The sequence below is a fragment of the Danio aesculapii genome, chromosome 13, assembly GCF_903798145.1.
Source record: "Danio aesculapii chromosome 13, fDanAes4.1, whole genome shotgun sequence".
NCBI classification, from domain to species: Eukaryota; Metazoa; Chordata; class Actinopteri; order Cypriniformes; family Danionidae; genus Danio; species Danio aesculapii.
This window is the reverse complement of record NC_079447.1, coordinates 50,826,841-50,846,362: the sequence shown is the minus strand read 5'-3', so window position 1 is coordinate 50,846,362 and position 19,522 is coordinate 50,826,841. Positions and strand designations below refer to the sequence as shown.

General features: G+C 35.4%; 1 protein-coding gene across 1 annotated transcript in view; it reads left to right on the top strand.

Moving 5' to 3' along the window:
• The first annotated feature begins 1,650 nt into the window (after window positions 1-1,650).
• The window catches only part of LOC130239625 (exportin-5), a 37,814-nt gene continuing 19,942 nt past the window's right edge, over window positions 1,651-19,522 (top strand). The window contains exons 1-13 of the mRNA XM_056470902.1: window positions 1,651-1,883; window positions 4,016-4,137; window positions 4,215-4,287; window positions 6,638-6,775; window positions 7,115-7,297; window positions 7,512-7,538; window positions 9,165-9,350; window positions 11,209-11,285; window positions 13,525-13,554; window positions 13,648-13,741; window positions 13,833-13,916; window positions 17,032-17,157; window positions 17,237-17,327. Of these exons, the coding sequence (XP_056326877.1) occupies window positions 1,782-1,883; window positions 4,016-4,137; window positions 4,215-4,287; window positions 6,638-6,775; window positions 7,115-7,297; window positions 7,512-7,538; window positions 9,165-9,350; window positions 11,209-11,285; window positions 13,525-13,554; window positions 13,648-13,741; window positions 13,833-13,916; window positions 17,032-17,157; window positions 17,237-17,327 (1,333 nt within the window). The 5' untranslated portion in view covers window positions 1,651-1,781. The remainder of the gene's footprint in view (window positions 1,884-4,015; window positions 4,138-4,214; window positions 4,288-6,637; window positions 6,776-7,114; window positions 7,298-7,511; window positions 7,539-9,164; window positions 9,351-11,208; window positions 11,286-13,524; window positions 13,555-13,647; window positions 13,742-13,832; window positions 13,917-17,031; window positions 17,158-17,236; window positions 17,328-19,522) is intronic.

Here is a 19,522-nt window from a genome sequence, read left to right as displayed (position 1 = left end):
ACAGAGATGCGTCAGTTTGCTTTTTGATTAAACACATTGCTTTCACCAGCGTTGGTTCGGTTGCACATAGAGAATAACGTCTTTATTTCGGAATTACCACTCTTAATAAATACACTTGCATATAAAGTAAATTATCTCAATGCATTTACTGGGGCACTGGAGATTTTTACTGGAGCACGTGCCGGTCTAGCGACGCCCCTGGGTAGAAGAAAAGCAGTTCTTAATTTTTTAAACACCGTTTTAAGGTCAAAATGATTAGCCCCTATAAGCTATATTTTTTAATAGTCTAGAATAAACCATCATTATACAATAACTTGCCTAATTACCCTACACTGAAAAAAGTATTGCATGCAAAACTGTTGCAAACAATTTATTTGCGTTGAATTTAAACGTCCAATTTAAATTTAATAATGTTCAACTTAATTTGTTTAAATTCAGCCCAAATAAATTGTTTACAACCACTTAATGTAAAAAAAATTGAGTGAAAAAAATGATTCAAAGATGATTCCTTGGATTTAGTGTAACCTGCCTAGTTAACCTAATTAACCTATAGTTAAGCCTTTAAATGTAATTTTTAGCTGTATGGGGGCTAAAATATATAGCTTAAAGGGGCTGATAATATTGTCCTTAAAATGGCTTTAAAAATAAAAACTGCTTTTATTCTAGCTGAAATAAAACAAATAAGACTTTCTCCAGAAGAAAAAATATTATCAGACATACTGTGAAAATTTCCTTGCTCTCTTAAACATCATTTGGGAAATATTTAGAAAAGAAAAAAAAAAATCAAGGGGGGCGAATAATTCTGACCTCAACTGTAAATACGTTACTACTATGATAAATAATAAAGATTTAAACAAAACCTTTATTTATGTCCATGCACAACTCAAAAATAAACAAATATGAAGCATCACATGTTAATTAAGTCCATAAATGATGAAAGGACAATTTATTTAAATACTGGTAAATAAACTCTTCTTTTTTTCAGAAAAGCAGCCCAGTGTAAAATAAACAAACATTTTATTATTATTAAAATAACACAGTTACTTCAAATAATTCAAAATAAAGTAGCCCATGCAGCAACGTTTTAATTGTGGCTAGTTTAAAAGAACAAAAATTCTATTTTACTATTATTTAGAAAATAAAGAGCAAACAACTTATGTTTCTGTGGTATTGACATGCACGCATAGTTAGAAATGCTAGTTATTTGCCCTTTATTGGTGTCGCGAATTAAGTTCATCCACAGTACAACACACATGCAATGGTTGAAACATTTTTATGGTAGTTTTTATTAATTTTGCAGTAAAAAAAACAATAAAAAGACAATTGTAATTGTATTTTTAAAAGAAAACTGATTTCTAGTGGTGATTATAATTGTTTTAAGCTGTAAAATATTTGTGAAGGGAAACAGCCGGAGAGCCACATATTTTTGGTCAAAGAGCATAGTCCCTTTATTGTTTTAATTAATTCTTAAAAACAACAAACATTTTGAAAAATTGAACTTATGGATGTGAAGTTTTGCAAGCAGCAACACCAAGTTCAACGCATAAAATAATTTTCTTTTCGGTTGTTCGTACTCATTATCGACCGTCGCCTTAAAACTACAATCCCCAGAAGTGACGCAGCGTCCGCCATCTTGCTAAAGGCGGTCCTCCGACGGCACGGAGACCTACCACGTTTTGTGTACTGCTCTCTCATGTACGCTGAACTAGTAGCGAAGCGTGAAGTATAATTTACAAACCCACCGGTGTTTTACATTCCAGCAGCCGGACGTGATTGAAACCATGGGCGAACAGTTGCGTGCGCTGTGCGAGGAGCTTATAAAGGCTGTGAATGTGATGATGGAGGCAGAATCCAGCCAAACATACCGACTGGAGGCCCTTAAGGTGAATTAACAGTATCATCTAGTACCATATAGCATTAAAACACTAAGTTATCATTAACGTGTTGGTTTAGACATTCATATTACAGCGGTAACTGTGAAAAGTATTGGAAATCGTGACTCTATTTCATTCATGTTCATTCAATAGCAAACTGCAGTCGTACAGCATTTTAATTCATGTAAATGATGGTTTTGCAATGTTATTCTCATAAAATATCCGTCAAAAAGCACAATACATAGTTGACGTGATATCTCCAGGTATGCATCAGCTGCAGCATATCAGATATAGCATATGAGGGTTGTGACTAGATGAATGCAGGGGTTTTTGTAGGTTGCACATGTTTACTCGAGTGAATAACAGGTATGTGATGAGAATGCAGATGAACAACAACAGAGTTATTGCAGAGCCTGTCGAGCTGACTTGATAACTTTGCTAAATGATGTTTGTTTACAGGGAGGCTGCTATATTATAAAATAAATCTCAAACATTTTCAAGTAGCCAAACATAATTCATAATTCACAATTCAAATTTGTTGATGGTTTTTATTGTGCTTTTTGATTATTATCATCTGTTTGTTTTGACTAGAAATTATATGACTAACATATGGCCGCTGCGATATTAGTCAAACAGTTTTTAATGCAATAAACAGTAATAAGATATAATTGCTATTGTCCAATGCACTAAGCATTAGCACATATTTGAGATATATTATGGGCTTTGTGTACTGTTGCATGCCTAGCTGTAGCTTTTTAAATTGGAGTGAAATAAGTGGAGAGTGAGGCTTTTATTTTTACTTATTTTGAATTTTTAGAACTGATTGGATGGTTCTGGCTTGCTATTGGTAAGTGAAAGGTTGACCCCACCCTCATATAATTAAGCACCAATCAGAGAACATGTATGGTGGAAGAGGGAGAAATTATTTTGGTTAAAGACTAAATGCATGGTTATATATATATATATATATATATATATATATATATATATATATATATATATATATATATATATATATATATATATATATAATGCGTGTGTATATAACGTTGCAATTATCTTTTATGTAAATGCATGTTTATATAGACAGTTAATAAAAAAAACTTTATATATGCATGTTTATAGTCCGCCTGCACACTATTGAGAATACTGAGCTAAATATTAACTTTACTAATTAAAATCACGCAAATCAAATCACAATATCAGTTTTAGATATTAGATATTTTTTTTAGCCTTTTTGCAACTCTTTTAGGGTTTTGTAACGCAGCTTATGAAAAACAATGTAAACATGGATACCTGTGAAGTAGATTTAACCGGTGAAATGCAGGTTTAACAAACAATACCTTGAATTACCTGTAAAAATACCAAAAATAAAAACTATGCAAGCTACATGAATAGCACAAAGCACAAGTAAACCAATCCAAAAATGTTTGCATTGTTTGTCATCCATTTTAGTTTACTTATTGCATTTTCAGATACAAAACATGGTTGAAATAGGGGGTGGGACACAAATTGTTTAACATTTTCAGGTATTTTAAACAAAACCATGATAATGTTATATAAATGTTTTGGTCACTATAATCATGATATGAAATGTTCATACTATTACATATTTTAATATTCCATTGTGAAAAAAATTGTAAGTTTGCAATTTTAACTCTGTGAGATGCATTTTATTTTGAAATGACAAGTACATTCATTCATTTATTCATTCATTCATTCATTCATTCATTCATTCATTCATTCATTTTCTTTTCGGCTTAGTTCCTTTATTAATCTGGGGTCGCCACATCAGAATGAACCGCCAACTTATCCAGAATATGTTTCACACAGCAGATGCCCTTCCAGCTACAACCCATCACTGGGGAACACCCATACACCCTCATTCACACACATACACTATAGGCAATTTTAGCTTACCCAATTCACCTATACCACATGTCTTTGGACTTGTGGGGGAAATACGAACATGTAGGGGAAATCCACCAAAAAACGGGGAGAACATGCAAACTCCACACAGAAATGCCAACTGAAAGATTTACTCGAACCAGCGACCTTCTTGCTATTAGGCAACAGCGCTACCCACTGCGCTGCCATGACAAGTACATTTAATGCTAATAAATCTTTCTTTGTTTTCGCAGTTTATAGAAGATTTCAAGGAGAAAAGTCCCTTCTGTGTTGAATGTGGTATTCAGCTAGCAGAGAAATCCCAGACTGCAGTGATAAGACACTTTGGACTGCAGATACTGGAGCATGTGGTCAAGTGAGTGTCATAAATCGTTTGGTGTGTGCAAGAAAGTGAAGATGAGCACTAAACTGAACTTATTCCTGTGTGAGCAGGTTTCGCTGGAATAACATGGCACCGCAAGAGAAGCTCCAGCTGAAGAACTGCACCATGGGCATGTTGTCAAATGTAAGCATCTCTGCTAAATACTGGGAGAATATACAATATTGTTGTGACATTATGTGTACATATTAGAGTTAAAGGGCATCTATGGTAAAAAATCTACTTTTCAAGCTGTTTGGACAGACATATGTGCATGTATGGTGTATAGACTGTCATATTGGGGTGATATAAGCACACCCAGTGCTTTTTTTTTCAATTTAACAACATTAAAACAGTGGACCAATTGGAGCTGTTTTCAAACCGACCGCAACTTTACGTAGGAGAGCGGTCCCCCCGCCCACCAATATTGATTGACAGGCGCGTCATCATATCCTCAGTTTGTTGATTCACGTCCGCCATTTTCAGCGTGATATATCACTAAAGGAACACGCTAGCTCTATTTTTAGATGCAAGGCTCATTGGGCTCAACACAAGATCAATATTCTCCACATTATCGCTCTAATCGGAATTATTGGTTGTATCTTTAGGTAGGTTTGCAAACATGTGTACTTCTCATTGAGTCTACCTTATACTTCAGCCGTTTGCATTTCTCGCGATCACAGAAGCTCCCTGTGATCTTAACTAGGTGCTGCTGTACCTGACGATGTGCCATGCGTTTTAGAATTCTAAACATAGGTTTCTATCAGGGTACACACAACAGCGCGACGATTCGGGACACTTCATGTTTCAGCCGCGCCACAGAGAGTGTCTGGTGTGCCGTGTACTTGAAACTAGCACAAAGTTGGCTGTAAAACTGTACAAAGAGACAAATGATTTTGTACTCTCTGCTTGGTCTGTGTCAGAGTCGTACATGTACGACTGATTTCTGATCCTCTCACTCCTGCTCCTTCTCTCAGTCTGCCCAAACACAGAGCGGGTGAGCTCATGGCTCCGCCTCCTCGTTACGTTGGGCGGGAAGCCGAAACTAATCTACATGTGAAGCAACACACCCCTAAATCAGCGAGCTGTGGACACGCCCCCAACATGACACTTTTTAACACATTATAATAAAACAATCTGAATTGTGTTTTAAACTAAACCTAAACTGGCACACTCAGAACAACCATAATATTATTATTAAATCATGAAAAAGAGGTAAACTATGTGCCCTTTAAGACATATCTAATGTCAAAACAATGCTATTTAATCAGCAGTTCATGAAATAATTGTATAATGATTATACTAATATAAACTGCTATTAAATATTTTTCTGAGCTAATTAACCCTTGTGTGCTGTTGGGGATGTTTTTATTCATTCCAGGGGGATTTTGAGGATTAATTTGGCCACAAATTTCTCTGTGTTTCAGCAAATAAAATGATTAGTGGTGACAAGTCTTATTTTGACACATATTTTAGGAAAATGCTTTGACATTTGGAACAATACACTCTGGGCAAATTTATTACCCTTTCATTATGTTAGTGGCTGTTTTTACCCCATTGACTTCCATTATAACCACATTTTTGGATTGCAATGTCATGAAGCAATATATTCCTGCATACATTCTTTATTGTTGGTGGTTTTCCCTGTTTGGGAAAAGGTAAAATGTGTCATTTTTGCTGGCCCCATCACATTGGTCATATTTGTGTAAACAACCTATGCATGCAGCACATAAATGCTTGACACATAAAATTAATTTAATTTGTTGCATTTCTCTGTAATCGTTTATATTGCATATGCAAGGGTTCTCAATCTCGGTCCTGGAGGTCCAGTGTCCTGCAGGTTTTAGCTCCAACCCCAATCAGACACACCTGGGCTAGCTAGTCAAGCTCTTATTAGGCTTTCTTGAAACATCCTTGCAGGTGTGTTGAGGGAAGTTGGACCTCAAATCTGCAGGACGCTGGACCTCCATGCCTGAGAACCCCTGGCTTATACTGATATTGCCATAACAATATTTGTGATTTAACAATATTCAGTGTTGGGTGTAATTAGTTACAAAATGTAATTAGATTACATTTCAGCAGAAAAGTAAAGGAGTTAGTTTTAATTTTCTGGTAATTTAATTACAGTTACTTCTAGTGTACCTGTGTAAATACTGTACATCAGTTCTTGATCAATCAATCAATAATTAGAGTAATTAATTGATCAAGTAAATTGAACATGCTTGAGAAACAATGAAATCAGTCAGAAATTTATCTCAATATTTGTCAATTTATATGTAGTGCATTCATGCGTTGAGTCGATTAAATTAAATTACTTATTGAGTTACAAAGTTATTTTTCAAACAGTAATTAAAATCTGTAATGATTTAATTAATTACTTATTTGAAGTAACTTATTCAACACTGATATTCGATATATTCTGCAGGCCTCTGTATCATTTTGTTCAATGGTTGATGAAGATTGTGTATTTACACGATGGCTTAATGTGCTGTTTTAGGGTACACATCCGATTCTTCAAGAGGAATGTCATGTTAAGGACGCCCTGTCCCGCATCGTGGTGGAGATGATCAAAAGAGAGTGGCCACAACAGTGGCCCGACATGCTGAAGGAGATGGAGGCCCTCACTGCTCTTGGGGTACGCAAGAGTTTCGCAAAAACCACACAGGGTGTCTGCAGGGTCTTAAAAAGCATTTATTAATAGCATAATAGCATATTATTAATAGCAACCTGTACAGCATGTCTATCTATTTGTAAATCTCTAATTCCAGTTAATACAACTTGTGTATTATGTTTATAGCACATCCATCTGTAAAGTAGTTTTTTTTACATATGTTTTCTATAAGTGTACATCCCTATATCCTGCACTTGCTGTTATTGCACTCCTGGTTAGACCTAAACTGCATTACGTTGCCTTCTATGTGTACATGTGCAATGACAATACAGTTGAATCTAATCTAATCTAACTTCTCTTCAGGATGCTCAGACAGAGCTTGTAATGTTGGTTCTGCTGCGGTTGGCCGAGGATGTGATCACGTTTCAGACGTTGCCCGCTCAGAGACGGCGGGACATCCAGCAGACGCTCACACAGAAAATGGAAAGCATCTTCACTTTCCTGCTGGGGATACTGCAGCTTCACGTCAACGAGTACAGCAAGATGGTTTGTTCTCCAGACTTTCATCACCACATTTATTAAGCTAGTGTTATTTGTCCTCTACAGTTTGGTGCATGAATCAGAATCGCCTTCATTCAGTTTCACTTCAGTTTATTTCTATAGCATGTTTTACAATGTAGATTAAAGCAGCTTGACATAGATAAAGAAAAGAGAGTAAAGACATGTGATCTGAATATTTTTGTCCTTTTTTTATTTTTAGAAATGTGTTGCTGGTCTTGATTTAAAGGTGAGTGCTGGGATTTATCAGTATTATTTGTGTTGTAATCTAAAACGCTTTGATTACATTTTAAATGTTTGTTGTCTTTATTAGAGTATAGTTTAGGTGTGTCAAAATAAATCATTTCTTCGATGCACTGCGATGCAGACGCGAACAATTCGGTAGTGTTTCAGTAATAATCATAACCGGTTATTACATACTGACGTCATGCGGTAGCTTACTATGGTGAAGGAGCTGACCGCGAGTAATTAAAACGATCCAACTACTTAAAAAGCTGATAACTGTGCACAATCCACAGCTTGTAAGTTTGCTGGACAGTCTTTCACTGACGGGGAAGTACATCAGAACCCAGCTAGGAAAAAAAAATGAGCGCTGTAAACTCTTTCTCACTCTCTGTGGCCCATTTGACCTGCTGGCGTGTTCGTGAGGTCCGTGTCAGTGTTTGCTGAACAACGCCAGAGCCACGCTGACCGTTAGAGCCAATCGCAGGCTTTTCTGTTGAGCGCGTGACCAATCATAGGCATTTAAAAACTCGCTCAAAAAGCAAGCAGGGTAATGTTTACATTAGTTTATTTGCTGTAAATGCTCATGTTGTTCTGTGCATGTACTTGAGTTTTGATTTATATATATATATATGTGTGTGTGTGTGTGTGTGTGTGTGTATATGTATGTATGTATGTGTATGTATATGTATATATATATATATATATATATATATATATATATATATATATATATATATATATATATATATATATATATATATATATATATATATATATATATATATATAGATAGATAGATAGATAGATATGTATTATATGTGTGTGTGTGTGTGTGTGTATATATATATATATATGTATATATGTATATATGTATATATATATATATATATATATATATATATATATATATATATATATATATATGTGTGTATATGTATGTGTGTGTATGTGTGTATATATATATATATATAAAGAGTGTTTTTTTTGAGCAGGTAAAATTAAAGTTACAGTTCATTCATATGTCTGCTTGTATTAAAGGACGAAATCGTATTACAAATAGGCCTTAACATATAAATATATTAATAAATGATGCATTTTAATACAAGAATTCTTGTGCTGTGAAGTAAACTATCAAATTATTTATGGAAAGCATCGTCGATCCTCCGAGATATCGAATTGAACCGAAATGATGGCATGATAATCATAACCAAACCGAACCGTGGGACCAGTGTAGGTTCACACCTCTAGTATTGTTACACATTTGTGCACTGCCTAATATTAATCAACCAAATGTACAGTTGAAGACTTGAACAGTTATTAACCCTTCATGTGAAATTTAAATATGTATCTCAAGTGATGTTTAACAGAGCAAGGCATCTTTCTCTTGGCATTTATTATTCTTGTTTCTGGAGAATGTCTTTTAGTGTGACTGGAATAAATACATTGGTTTACAAAGAATGTTAAAAGCGTTAAGGTCAGTATTATTTGCTCCTTTAAGATTAACCACTCTTGGCCATTAACTTGCCTAATTAACCTAACTTTCCAGGTCAACATGGTTCAGCATTTGCCATCCATCTACCAGCTTGTATACCAGATAAACTTAGCAGTTGTTTTTGTCTTTTATCGCTAGATGAAAGCTCACTTGCGTGTTGGTGTGGCTACTCTCAACACTCTAGCAGGCTACATCGACTGGGTTTCTCTGAGCCACATCACCAGTCAAAACTGCCGTCTTCTGGAGATCTTGTGCCTGTTGTTGAGTGAACCTGAGCTGCAGCTGGAGGCCGCAGAGTGTCTGCTAATTGCGATTAGTAGGAAAGTAAGTGACTGTCACAGTTACATCCATCCATCCATCCCTCTTTCTTTCTCTTCTTTTTCAACATTTGACATGCATCATCCATCCATCACTCCTTCCCTCCCTCTCTTTCTCTCCCTCTCAACAATCGACCTCCCTCCCTCCATCCATTAATCCCTCCCTACATCCATTAATCCCTCTCTCTTTCTCTCCCTCTCAACAATCTCCCTCCATCACTCCTTCCCTCCCTCTCTCTTTCTCTCCCTCTCAACAATCGACCTCCCTCCATCCATCCATTAATCCCTCCCTCTATCACTGCTTCCCTCCCTCTCTCTTTCTCTCCCTCTCAACCATCAACCTCCCTCCCTCCATCCATTAATCCCTCCCTCCATCACTCCTTCCCTCCCTCTCTTTCTCTCCCTCTCAACAATCGACCTCCCTCCCTCCATCCATTAATCCCTCCATCCATCACTCCTTCCCTCCCTCTCTCTTTCTCTCCCTCTCAACAATCGACCTCCCTCCCTCCATCCATTAATCCCTCCCTCAATCATCCATCCCTCTCTTTCTCTTCCTTTTTTAACATTTGACATGCATCATCCATCCATCCATCACTCCTTCCCTCCCTCTTTCTCTCCCTCTCAACAATCGACCTCCCTCCCTCCATCCATTAATCCCTCCCACCATCACTCCTTCCCTCCCTCTCTCTTTCTCTCCCTCTCAACAATCAACCTCCCTCCCTCAATCCATTAATCCCTCCCTCCCTCAATCCATACATCCCTCTCTTTCTCTCCCTCTCAACAATCGACCTCCCTCCCTCCATCTTTTAATCCCTCCCTCCCTCAATCCCTCTCTCTTTCTCTCCCTCTCAACAATCTCCCTCCATCCATTAATCCCTCCCTCCATCACTCCTTCCCTCCCTCTCTCTTTCTCTCGCTCTCAACAATCAACCTTCCTCCCTCCACCCATTAATCCCTCCCTCCCTCAATCATCCATCCCTCTCTTTTTCACTCTTTCTTAACATTTGACATGTACGATCCATCCTTCCCTCCATCCATCCATCCCTCCTTTCCTCTCTTTCTCTCCCTTTCTCAACAATCGACATGTATGACCCCTCCCTGCATCCATCCCTCCCTCCCTTTTTCTCAATATTCGACAAGACCCATCCATCTCTCTACCTTCCAACATTTGACATGTACAATCACTCCAATCTATCCATCCATCCATCCATCCAAATCAATGTCCTCCTTTATTAACCCTTTTTGCATTTTGGGGTTCTGTTCAACACATTTCCTACTGTAGACTTACATTCAACAATGTAATGCTGGGCTTGGGGCAAACATGCTATCAAAATTGTTCCATGTAATACCTTACTATGCAATTCTGCAGAATACTATAATGACTAGCATCTGATATAATGAAGTTTGTATATGTAAATATGTAATTTTCCATACTTGTAAAGTGCTGGGAAAGTTTGATCTGCAAAGTGTTTGAAAAGTGCTTCAATTTGACTGAAAAAGATGTAAGAAGCCTGAAATACACTCTGAATATCACCACACGACCTCTGTGTTTGTCAAAAAACACTTTGGCAGAGGATTATTTTGTGGTCATGAGAAAAAAAACACAAGTTATTTAGATTTATTAGGGGTTATAATTTCACCAGTCTCTCCCTGTAAAGTGTGAAAATCCTTTACATTCCCCTGGGAAACAGGTACCACCTGAATAGGGCTTTTCCATAACTCTAATGGTAGAAATTGAGTGTTTACAAGTAAGGGACCGATCATGTGTGTGATGATAAAACTAGTGCTCTTTATTGCCAAGATATTTAGGTTTGTTTGAATGGCAATGTGAGGTGTTTTTGATCAGGAACTCTGTTCTTCAACAGGGCAAGTTAGAGGAGAGGAAACCATTTATGTTGCTCTTTGATGAAGTTGCCATGAACTACATCTTGTCTGCTGCACAGTGAGTAAACACCTTCGTCTAAAAATGCAAGGCGCAGTGCTTGGGAATTGAAGGTGTAACGGATCACGCACGTGACCCGCCGATTAATACGTTTTTTTAACTGGAAGGTTAATCCAACATTTATAACCATTGTAGAGAGATCATCTCTCGCGTCATTCAAATCACGTGTATGAAGGCATTTTGGCTTCCCTGTAAAATATAATGATGACGGGAAAAGTTGTGGCGGGACCTACCCTCCTAAATGCTTTCTTAGGTATATTCTGTACAAGAAACTTGAGCTGAAATGCTACGGGGTGATCCATTAAACTGTCTCTGCCACTTTAAGACTCAAAGAATGCAGATCCAGACAACACAAAATCAACACCCGTGCCACCTGACAATATATTGTGATGTAGTCAAAACAATTGGTCTGTGCAATGAAATGTAATATTTCTTTCTGAAATGTAACAATCTTTATTTATAAGACCTTGTTATATCACCACGTCTTATCGTTGCTTGACTTTTTTATTTTGGGGAGAGAACAGATGTGGAAGAAAAGCCAATCTTGTGCAGATTTTGGGGTTTTCATGTGTATAGACAATCTGAAATGAGTAAAAAATGGAGTTTTTGTATCTGTGTGTAAACCAGTGGCGACATAACAGCCAGGGCAGCACTGGCCGACTCAAAATGAAGGCTTGGCAACCCAGACAAGAATATTTTTTATGATGTAAAATCTTAAAAAGAAAGCTTGTAATTAATCTTGGGCGAATTAGGAATGACATTTAATATTGATGATTAACAGTGTCCTTTTAGTCATTGTTTGTCAATAAATATTAAAGTTCCCCTCCACTGCACGGTAATGGAAATGTCCAACCGTTGCTCTGCACTGAGGAGCACTTATTTTTATTCTTTATTTGGCTCAATTTGACTGAAGCAGTGGCTCTAAAAACGAAACTAGAAGTGCTGGTCAAGAAAGGACATTATAAGTAATAAAATGAGCCATGTGCGAGGTATGATAATAGGCTATTATAATCACTTTAAGGTGCTTTCAGTATTAAACAACCTTTATTTAGTCTGTTTTTATTGTAGCCTGATACAGTTTCGGCAAGCGTTTGTATATGAACATTTTTGCAAAACATATGTTGATCTTGCAGTTTTTAAGTATCTAAACTTTTCTATCTATCTATCTATCTATCTATCTATCTATCTATCTATCTATCTATCTATCTATCTATCTATCTATCTATCTATCTATCTATCTATCTATCTATCTATCTATCTATCTATCTATCTATCTATCTATCTATCTCTCTATCTATCTCTCTATCTATCTATCTATCTCTCTATCTATCTCTCTATCTATCTATCTATCTATCTATCTATCTATCTATCTATCTCTCTATCTATCTCTCTATCTATCTCTCTATCTATCTATCTATCTATCTATCTGTCTGTCTATCTGTCTATCTATCTATCTATCTATCTATCTATCTATCTATCTATCTATCTATCTATCTATCTATCTATCTATCTCTCTCTCTCTCTCTCTCTCTCTCTTTCTCTATCTATCTATCTATCTATCTATCTATCTATCTATCTATCTATCTATCTATCTATCTATCTATCTATCTATCTATCTATCTATCTATCTATCTATCTATCTATCTATCTATCTATCTATCTATCTATCTATCTATATATATATATATATATATATATATATATATATATATATATATATATATATATAAAAAAATAAACAAGGTCATCCTTCAGCTGATTTCATAGCGTTAATGTGTAGATTACGTGGTTGCATTTGTCATATTAATCAGCTTCCTCTGTGTTCTTGGTTGTTTATTATTAATCTATAAGCGTCCTCTACTGGCAGACAATGAATTTTGTTCTATCAAATTGTTGTTTTCAGCAAGTGTGCTTTGTATAATTGCATATGTTTTACTTAATATTTCTCTGGCTAGATAATATTTATTTACTCAAACATATCAGCTCACATCTCATTAAAGCAATAACTATATTATCAGAATTGTCTGATATAAGAAAGTCAATATTCTACACTTAGTTTAAGAGTAGGCACTGAGGTCCACCAAGGTCCTACCATTTTAAAATTTCTGGCCTCACCCCTGGTGTAAGCAATCTTACATCTTGAATGGGCTTTGGGTGAGTTAAATTAATAGTGAGTTATAGTGAGAATGACTGGATGCTGTTCGAATGGCTGCTTAATGCATTTGGTTTTACTTTATAGGTCAGCAGATGGTGCAGCTCTGTGCAATCAGTACGTTCACCCTTTAATCACCAAGCTTCATTATATATAGCTTAGTTTTTTTTTCTGTTTTTAATTACCTAAGCTGTGTATCTTACAATTTAGATCCTCAGGTGGCATCGATGAAAGGAGATACACTTTCCTGAAGAGACTCTGTCAGGTTCTCTGTGCTCTGGGCAGTCAAGTCTGCACTCTAGTGGTGAGATAACATCATGAGCATCGCTGAAATGCATCACGGATCTCTTTCCATCTTCTGAGAAATGCAGAATGTTTTTATGTTTCTGTTTTAGGGTTCAGATGTGGAAGCACAAGTTCCTGTTAACTTGAATAAATATTTAGAAGCTCTTCTAGCGTTCACAACTCATCCCAGCCAGGTGAGACTCCATGATCAACCTTTAAGATTATTATTTTTTTTTTAATCTGTTTATTCCTTTTTCATATTCTTTTATGTGTTTTTTTTTGTATTGTGAATGTATGCAAAAACAGCAAATAAATAAATAAATAAATAAATACACAAATTCCTGCATAAATACGACAATAAATAAATAAACAAATAAATAAATACGCAAATTCCTGCATAAATACGACAATAAATAAATAAATAAATAAATAAATAAATACGCAAATTCCTGCATAAATATGACAATAAATAAATAAATAAATAAATACACAAATTCCTGCATAAATACGACAATAAATAAATAAATAAATACACAAATTCCTACATAAATACGACAATAAATAAATAAATACGCAAATTCCTGCATAAATATGACAATAAATAAATAAATACACAAATTGCTGCATAAATACGACAATAAATAAATAAATACACAAATTCCTACATAAATACGACAATAAATAAATAAATAAATAAATACACAAATTCCTGCATAAATACGACAATAAATAAATAAATAAAAACACAAATTCCTACATAAATACGACAATAAATAAATAAATACGCAAATTCCTGCATAAATATGACAATAAATAAATAAATACACAAATTCCTGCATAAATACGACAATAAATAAATAAATACACAAATTCCTACATAAATACGACAATAAATAAATAAATAAATACGCAAATTCCTGCATAAATATGACAATAAATAAATAAATACGCAAATTCCTGCATAAATACGACAATAAATAAATAAATAAATAAAAACACAAATTCCTGCATAAATACGACAATAAATAAATACACAAATAAATAAATATGTATAAAAATCCATAAATTCCTGCATAAATAAATGTATAAATAATTAATAGTGTGGGCAGATTAATAATTTAAAAATGATACCGATGTTTGGGAGTAAGTAAATGCTAAACTGACAAATGTTTATTCATTTTTACTTTTTCTCAGCTCAACGTGCTAATGAAAGACATGCTAATGTCAATCATCAGAAGGCAGTCTTTATGCCATCATTGGTTGATCATTCAACTTTCAGTTTAGCATTTACCCCAACATTTGTGTAATTTATTTAACTGTAATTTATCTGCCTGCACTATTAATATATTTATTTATGCAAGAATTAGTGGCTGTATACACATATACATACATGCATACATATAACAGTTCTGTCTGCTTCTTGAATCTGATAGGCTGATAGAAGTGCAATATTCTGCCAGTAACAGCACTCGTCCGGCCTCTTTACCTTTGTGTATTACTCTGCCCACATACAGCAACAAGCAGAGGACACTCTACAGTCTGACAAATATTGCAGCTGTTGGACAAAATAATGCACTTATGAGACTTAGTTGTAGTTGTTTAGATTGCAACTATGCAGTTTATTTATAAAGGATAGTGCCTATTTTAAATATTCATAATTTTGGAGATTCAGCACGTCAGCAGCTATCAGCCTGTCATACTGAACAGAGCAAAGACGGTTGACATTCCGCCACAAGATGGCGACAGAGACCACATAATAAGTCTTTAGGGGAGAAAAACAGCATTTTCTTAGCATACGTTTTAAACTACAGCTGAACAAATCATTATAAAACAGGTTAGTGACATTCTAAGTCGATCTCTCTCTTTTGTATGTTGTAGTGCTGTATTAATACCACAGTAATCTGCTAGTGTTTGCTTTGCTTTGGCTTTTTCGGGGGTTAATTATTGTGATTTCCCGATTGCAACAGAGAAATACTGGGAAATCTCTGTAGACTGATGGCATTTCATGCTGTTCAGCCTTATAATCTTAAAATATGAGCAAAATCACTGAACTCTAGCTCTAAAGTGATGTTGGCGAAGTAGCAACTGTTTCTGCTGTTCTGACCGTCAGCTGCAGATGTGAATAAATGACGGAAGAAAGTAGTTCCTTGTATTAAAGGATTTTTAAGTCTCAGTGTTTGATTTTCTTTTTTACACACACGATTATGCCGTCGAACTGTTGTGTATATGCAATATCACATTTGTAGCAGTGCGATATGGCTGTATATCTTCACTGGTGGGACACTGAAGCCTCATTCACACTATGAGAGAGCAGCAGCAACGCAATAAGCAAGCATTCATTTCAACGGAGAGTAAGCGACTTCCGGCGACCTCCGTCTATGCGATCAACAGCGACCGTTCAACATTATGCAAATAAAGAGCGACAGCCAATAGGAGCACCAGTAGAGCTCACGTGATCCTCTCTCAGCTCGCTCAGAGGCTGGTTGTTCTCTGTGCTGTAGATCTACACAGACCTGCGTTTGCAGTAGGTTGCCATCCAGAGCGACAGGCAGCTACAAAGTCGTTGCTAGTGTAAATGAGTGTAAAAACCTGCCTGCAGCCTCGAGCCATATCGCACTGCTACTCGTGTGATATTGCTTGTTTGTGTGTGTGTGTGTGTGTGTGTGTGTATGTATGTATGTATGTATGTATGTATGTATGTATGTATGTGTATATATATATATATATATATATATATATATATATATATATATATATATATATATGTGTATATATATGTGTATGTATATGTTAGTTATTTGTTTATTGATTGTTTTTGCAGGTTTGGTTCTCCATAATATACTGCAAAAAATGCTTTTCTTCAGGGTTTTGTTTCTAGTCCAAATTACTAATTCTTGAATCTAATCTAAAATCTATCTAATTCTTAAATCAAGAAACATTTTAGACATGCAACAAATTTTGTCTTGTTTTCGAAATTATAAGTCATAATGAAGTAAGTTTTTTTTTCTTAAAACAAGCAAAATAATCTTGTTTTCGCTTTGAATTAAGTTTATTTTACTTTCCTCATTGTCAGCTTATTTTGCTTGTTTTAAGGAAAAGCTTACTGAAAACAAGAGTACTTGTCTAGAAAATTGTCTAGTCCATTTTTAGACATTTGGACCAGAAACAAGACAAATACTCTTAAGTAAGAAAGGCTTTTTTTGCCCTGTATTTACTTCTGCTACAGAAATCTCGGTGTATGTGTGTACTGTGTATACTAAAGCGGAAAATGTTGGTATTGAATTCCAATTTGTGCATCATTCAAAATAGTTTCTGAGGTCGTCAACGCAGATGACCTGGGGAATCATATTCCGACATGAAATACTGTCGAAGGATCCAGTAGTTTGCCAAATGGCCATCAAGTATTTAAGAGCGACGAGGATCAATCTTGTGAAAGTAAGTGATGTGAATCTCAGACATAAAGAGCAGTTTCCAGTGATTATTGTCGTTTAGTTTCTCCACTTGTCTTCAACAGACTGGATTCCCCTCCAAGAATGATTGTCCAGGCTGTGAATTCTCCAGAGTGGACTTTGACAGCGATGAAGATTTCAATTCCTCCTTTAATCGTGAGTTGTAACCAGGGCCAGGCTAAATCTGTGGATGTTTTTTTGCCATTTCTATGCAGAATTTTGTTTAAAAAAAAAAAAGATTATATTAAAATTTAAAAATAAATTAATTAATTAATAAAAAAAAAAAAAAATATATATATATATATATATATATATAAATAATAAAAATAACTCTCTGGTAGGGGTGGGTGGTACACTGGTGTCATAGTCCTCACCGGTGTGACATTGCGCCACGACATGGATTTTCTAATACCGTCAATACCGTAATAAATCAATTATGCGCCTTGAACGGCTGCATTTACATCAATAATAGCTAATTCTAAATAATAAGGCATTCGATTTTCTTTAAACGTTCAGTTGTGGTCTGAATACATGTCCTTATACTACAGGGCTCGAAATTGCAACCATTTTGGTCGCATGAGCGCCCGAAATTTAATCTATGCGCCCTCTTAATATATTTGGGAGCATTTGTGCGACTGAATATAATGGTTGTAGTGCAATCTGATTTGATTACCTGATACCCTGCCGCTGTATTGGTTCATATTAGCTGTCAGTCACTCAACGCTTCCCGCTGTCAGATAACAGGGAGCTTTTCTTACCGCAGGAAATGCAAACGGCTGAAGAGTGAAAAGTGCACAGGTTTGCAAACCTCACCTAAAGTTATAATAATAATAATAATGGCGCAGATGACAGCGATCATGACATGAGGTAAATGTTGATCCGCCAGCTGAGATCAATCGAGTGTTTTCGGAGAAGGTGCCCGAATCTCGATGCGTTGCATTCACCGCGTGTTCAGCGCAAATGTCCGCTAAATATAAAATCTAACACTGTACACATCATCGCCAAAGAAACTCACCTTTACTAAGTTTACACTGAAACTACGGCTCATAACAAAGAGCGGTATTGCGCTGGTGGTCATCATGAGAATCCTGCTCTGTCTGCTCATAAATTGGTGCCGCTTTATTCCACAAACAGAGAAAAATGAAGATCAGCTCATAACAAGACGGAGCATTTAAAATGACACAAACCGAAACCAAAACTTTTAAAGAGTGATAGAAGTGAGACTTTCTTTTGTCCGTTCTTCCTTGAGATGTATACTATTTTGCTATTTAAAGTAAAACCATGATATTATACCGTCACCGTTCAAAAGATAAAAAATACCGTGATATTAATTTTAGGTCATATCGCCCACCCCTACTCTCTGGATTTATGCAGAATGATTTTGGGAGTAACATGACATAAAAAAATAATCACTCTTTTATTTAAGGTTTACATTTAGGGCTGTAGCTATCAATTATTTTAATAATTGGTTAATCTATCACTGCAATCAATTGATTAATAAAATAAATATGAGCCAATCAAATAACTGTTATATAGCAAGGAAGTGCTGCAATAACTTATTAACAAAGCGTTGATTACTACAAATTTAATGTCATTTTTTTTTTAGCAATCAATTAAATTGAATAAGGTTTCAGCACTATTTACAATGCAAATACAAGTAGATCCACTTGTTTGTTAAACAAAGCAAGTCTCCATTATAATATATCTACTAAAAGACAGAAAGTATTACTTTATTTTATAACTGTATTTTAAAATAAATCATATAAACATTTACATATTAGTTATTAATATAACTGAAATTAATAGAAAAACTGAATAAATATATAGTTACACACATTTATATATATATATATATATATATATATATAAATATTAATAAATACTCAATGATGGGCTAAAAACTCCATGTGGGCCTAGTTGTAACTATTGGTCACTTCTTAAATCTTGACATATGTTAGTTGGTACGCTGTATTTCTGTGCAGTTGTCAAAAAAAGTGAATATTATCTTTCACATGAGCATGACGTTTATAGACTGCATTGTTAAACTCGGTGTCTGATTGCAAACTGTAAATTACCCTGCCTAAAGCAGTAAAGTGATGTTAAACTGGATATCACACAACATAACTTACTGGTTTCTTACCTGGCCAACTCTGGGTCACCTCACTCGCTGTCTGTTAAGAGTTACACGTAAAATAAAAGAAATACATGCCACTTAGATGCTTTTTCTGGTGGGTTAGATCAGTGTTTCCCAACCCTGTTCCTGGAGGCACACTGACAGTACATATTTTGTATGTCTCCCTTATCTGACCCATTAATTTCAGGTTTCTTCTAATGTTCTGATGAGTTGATTC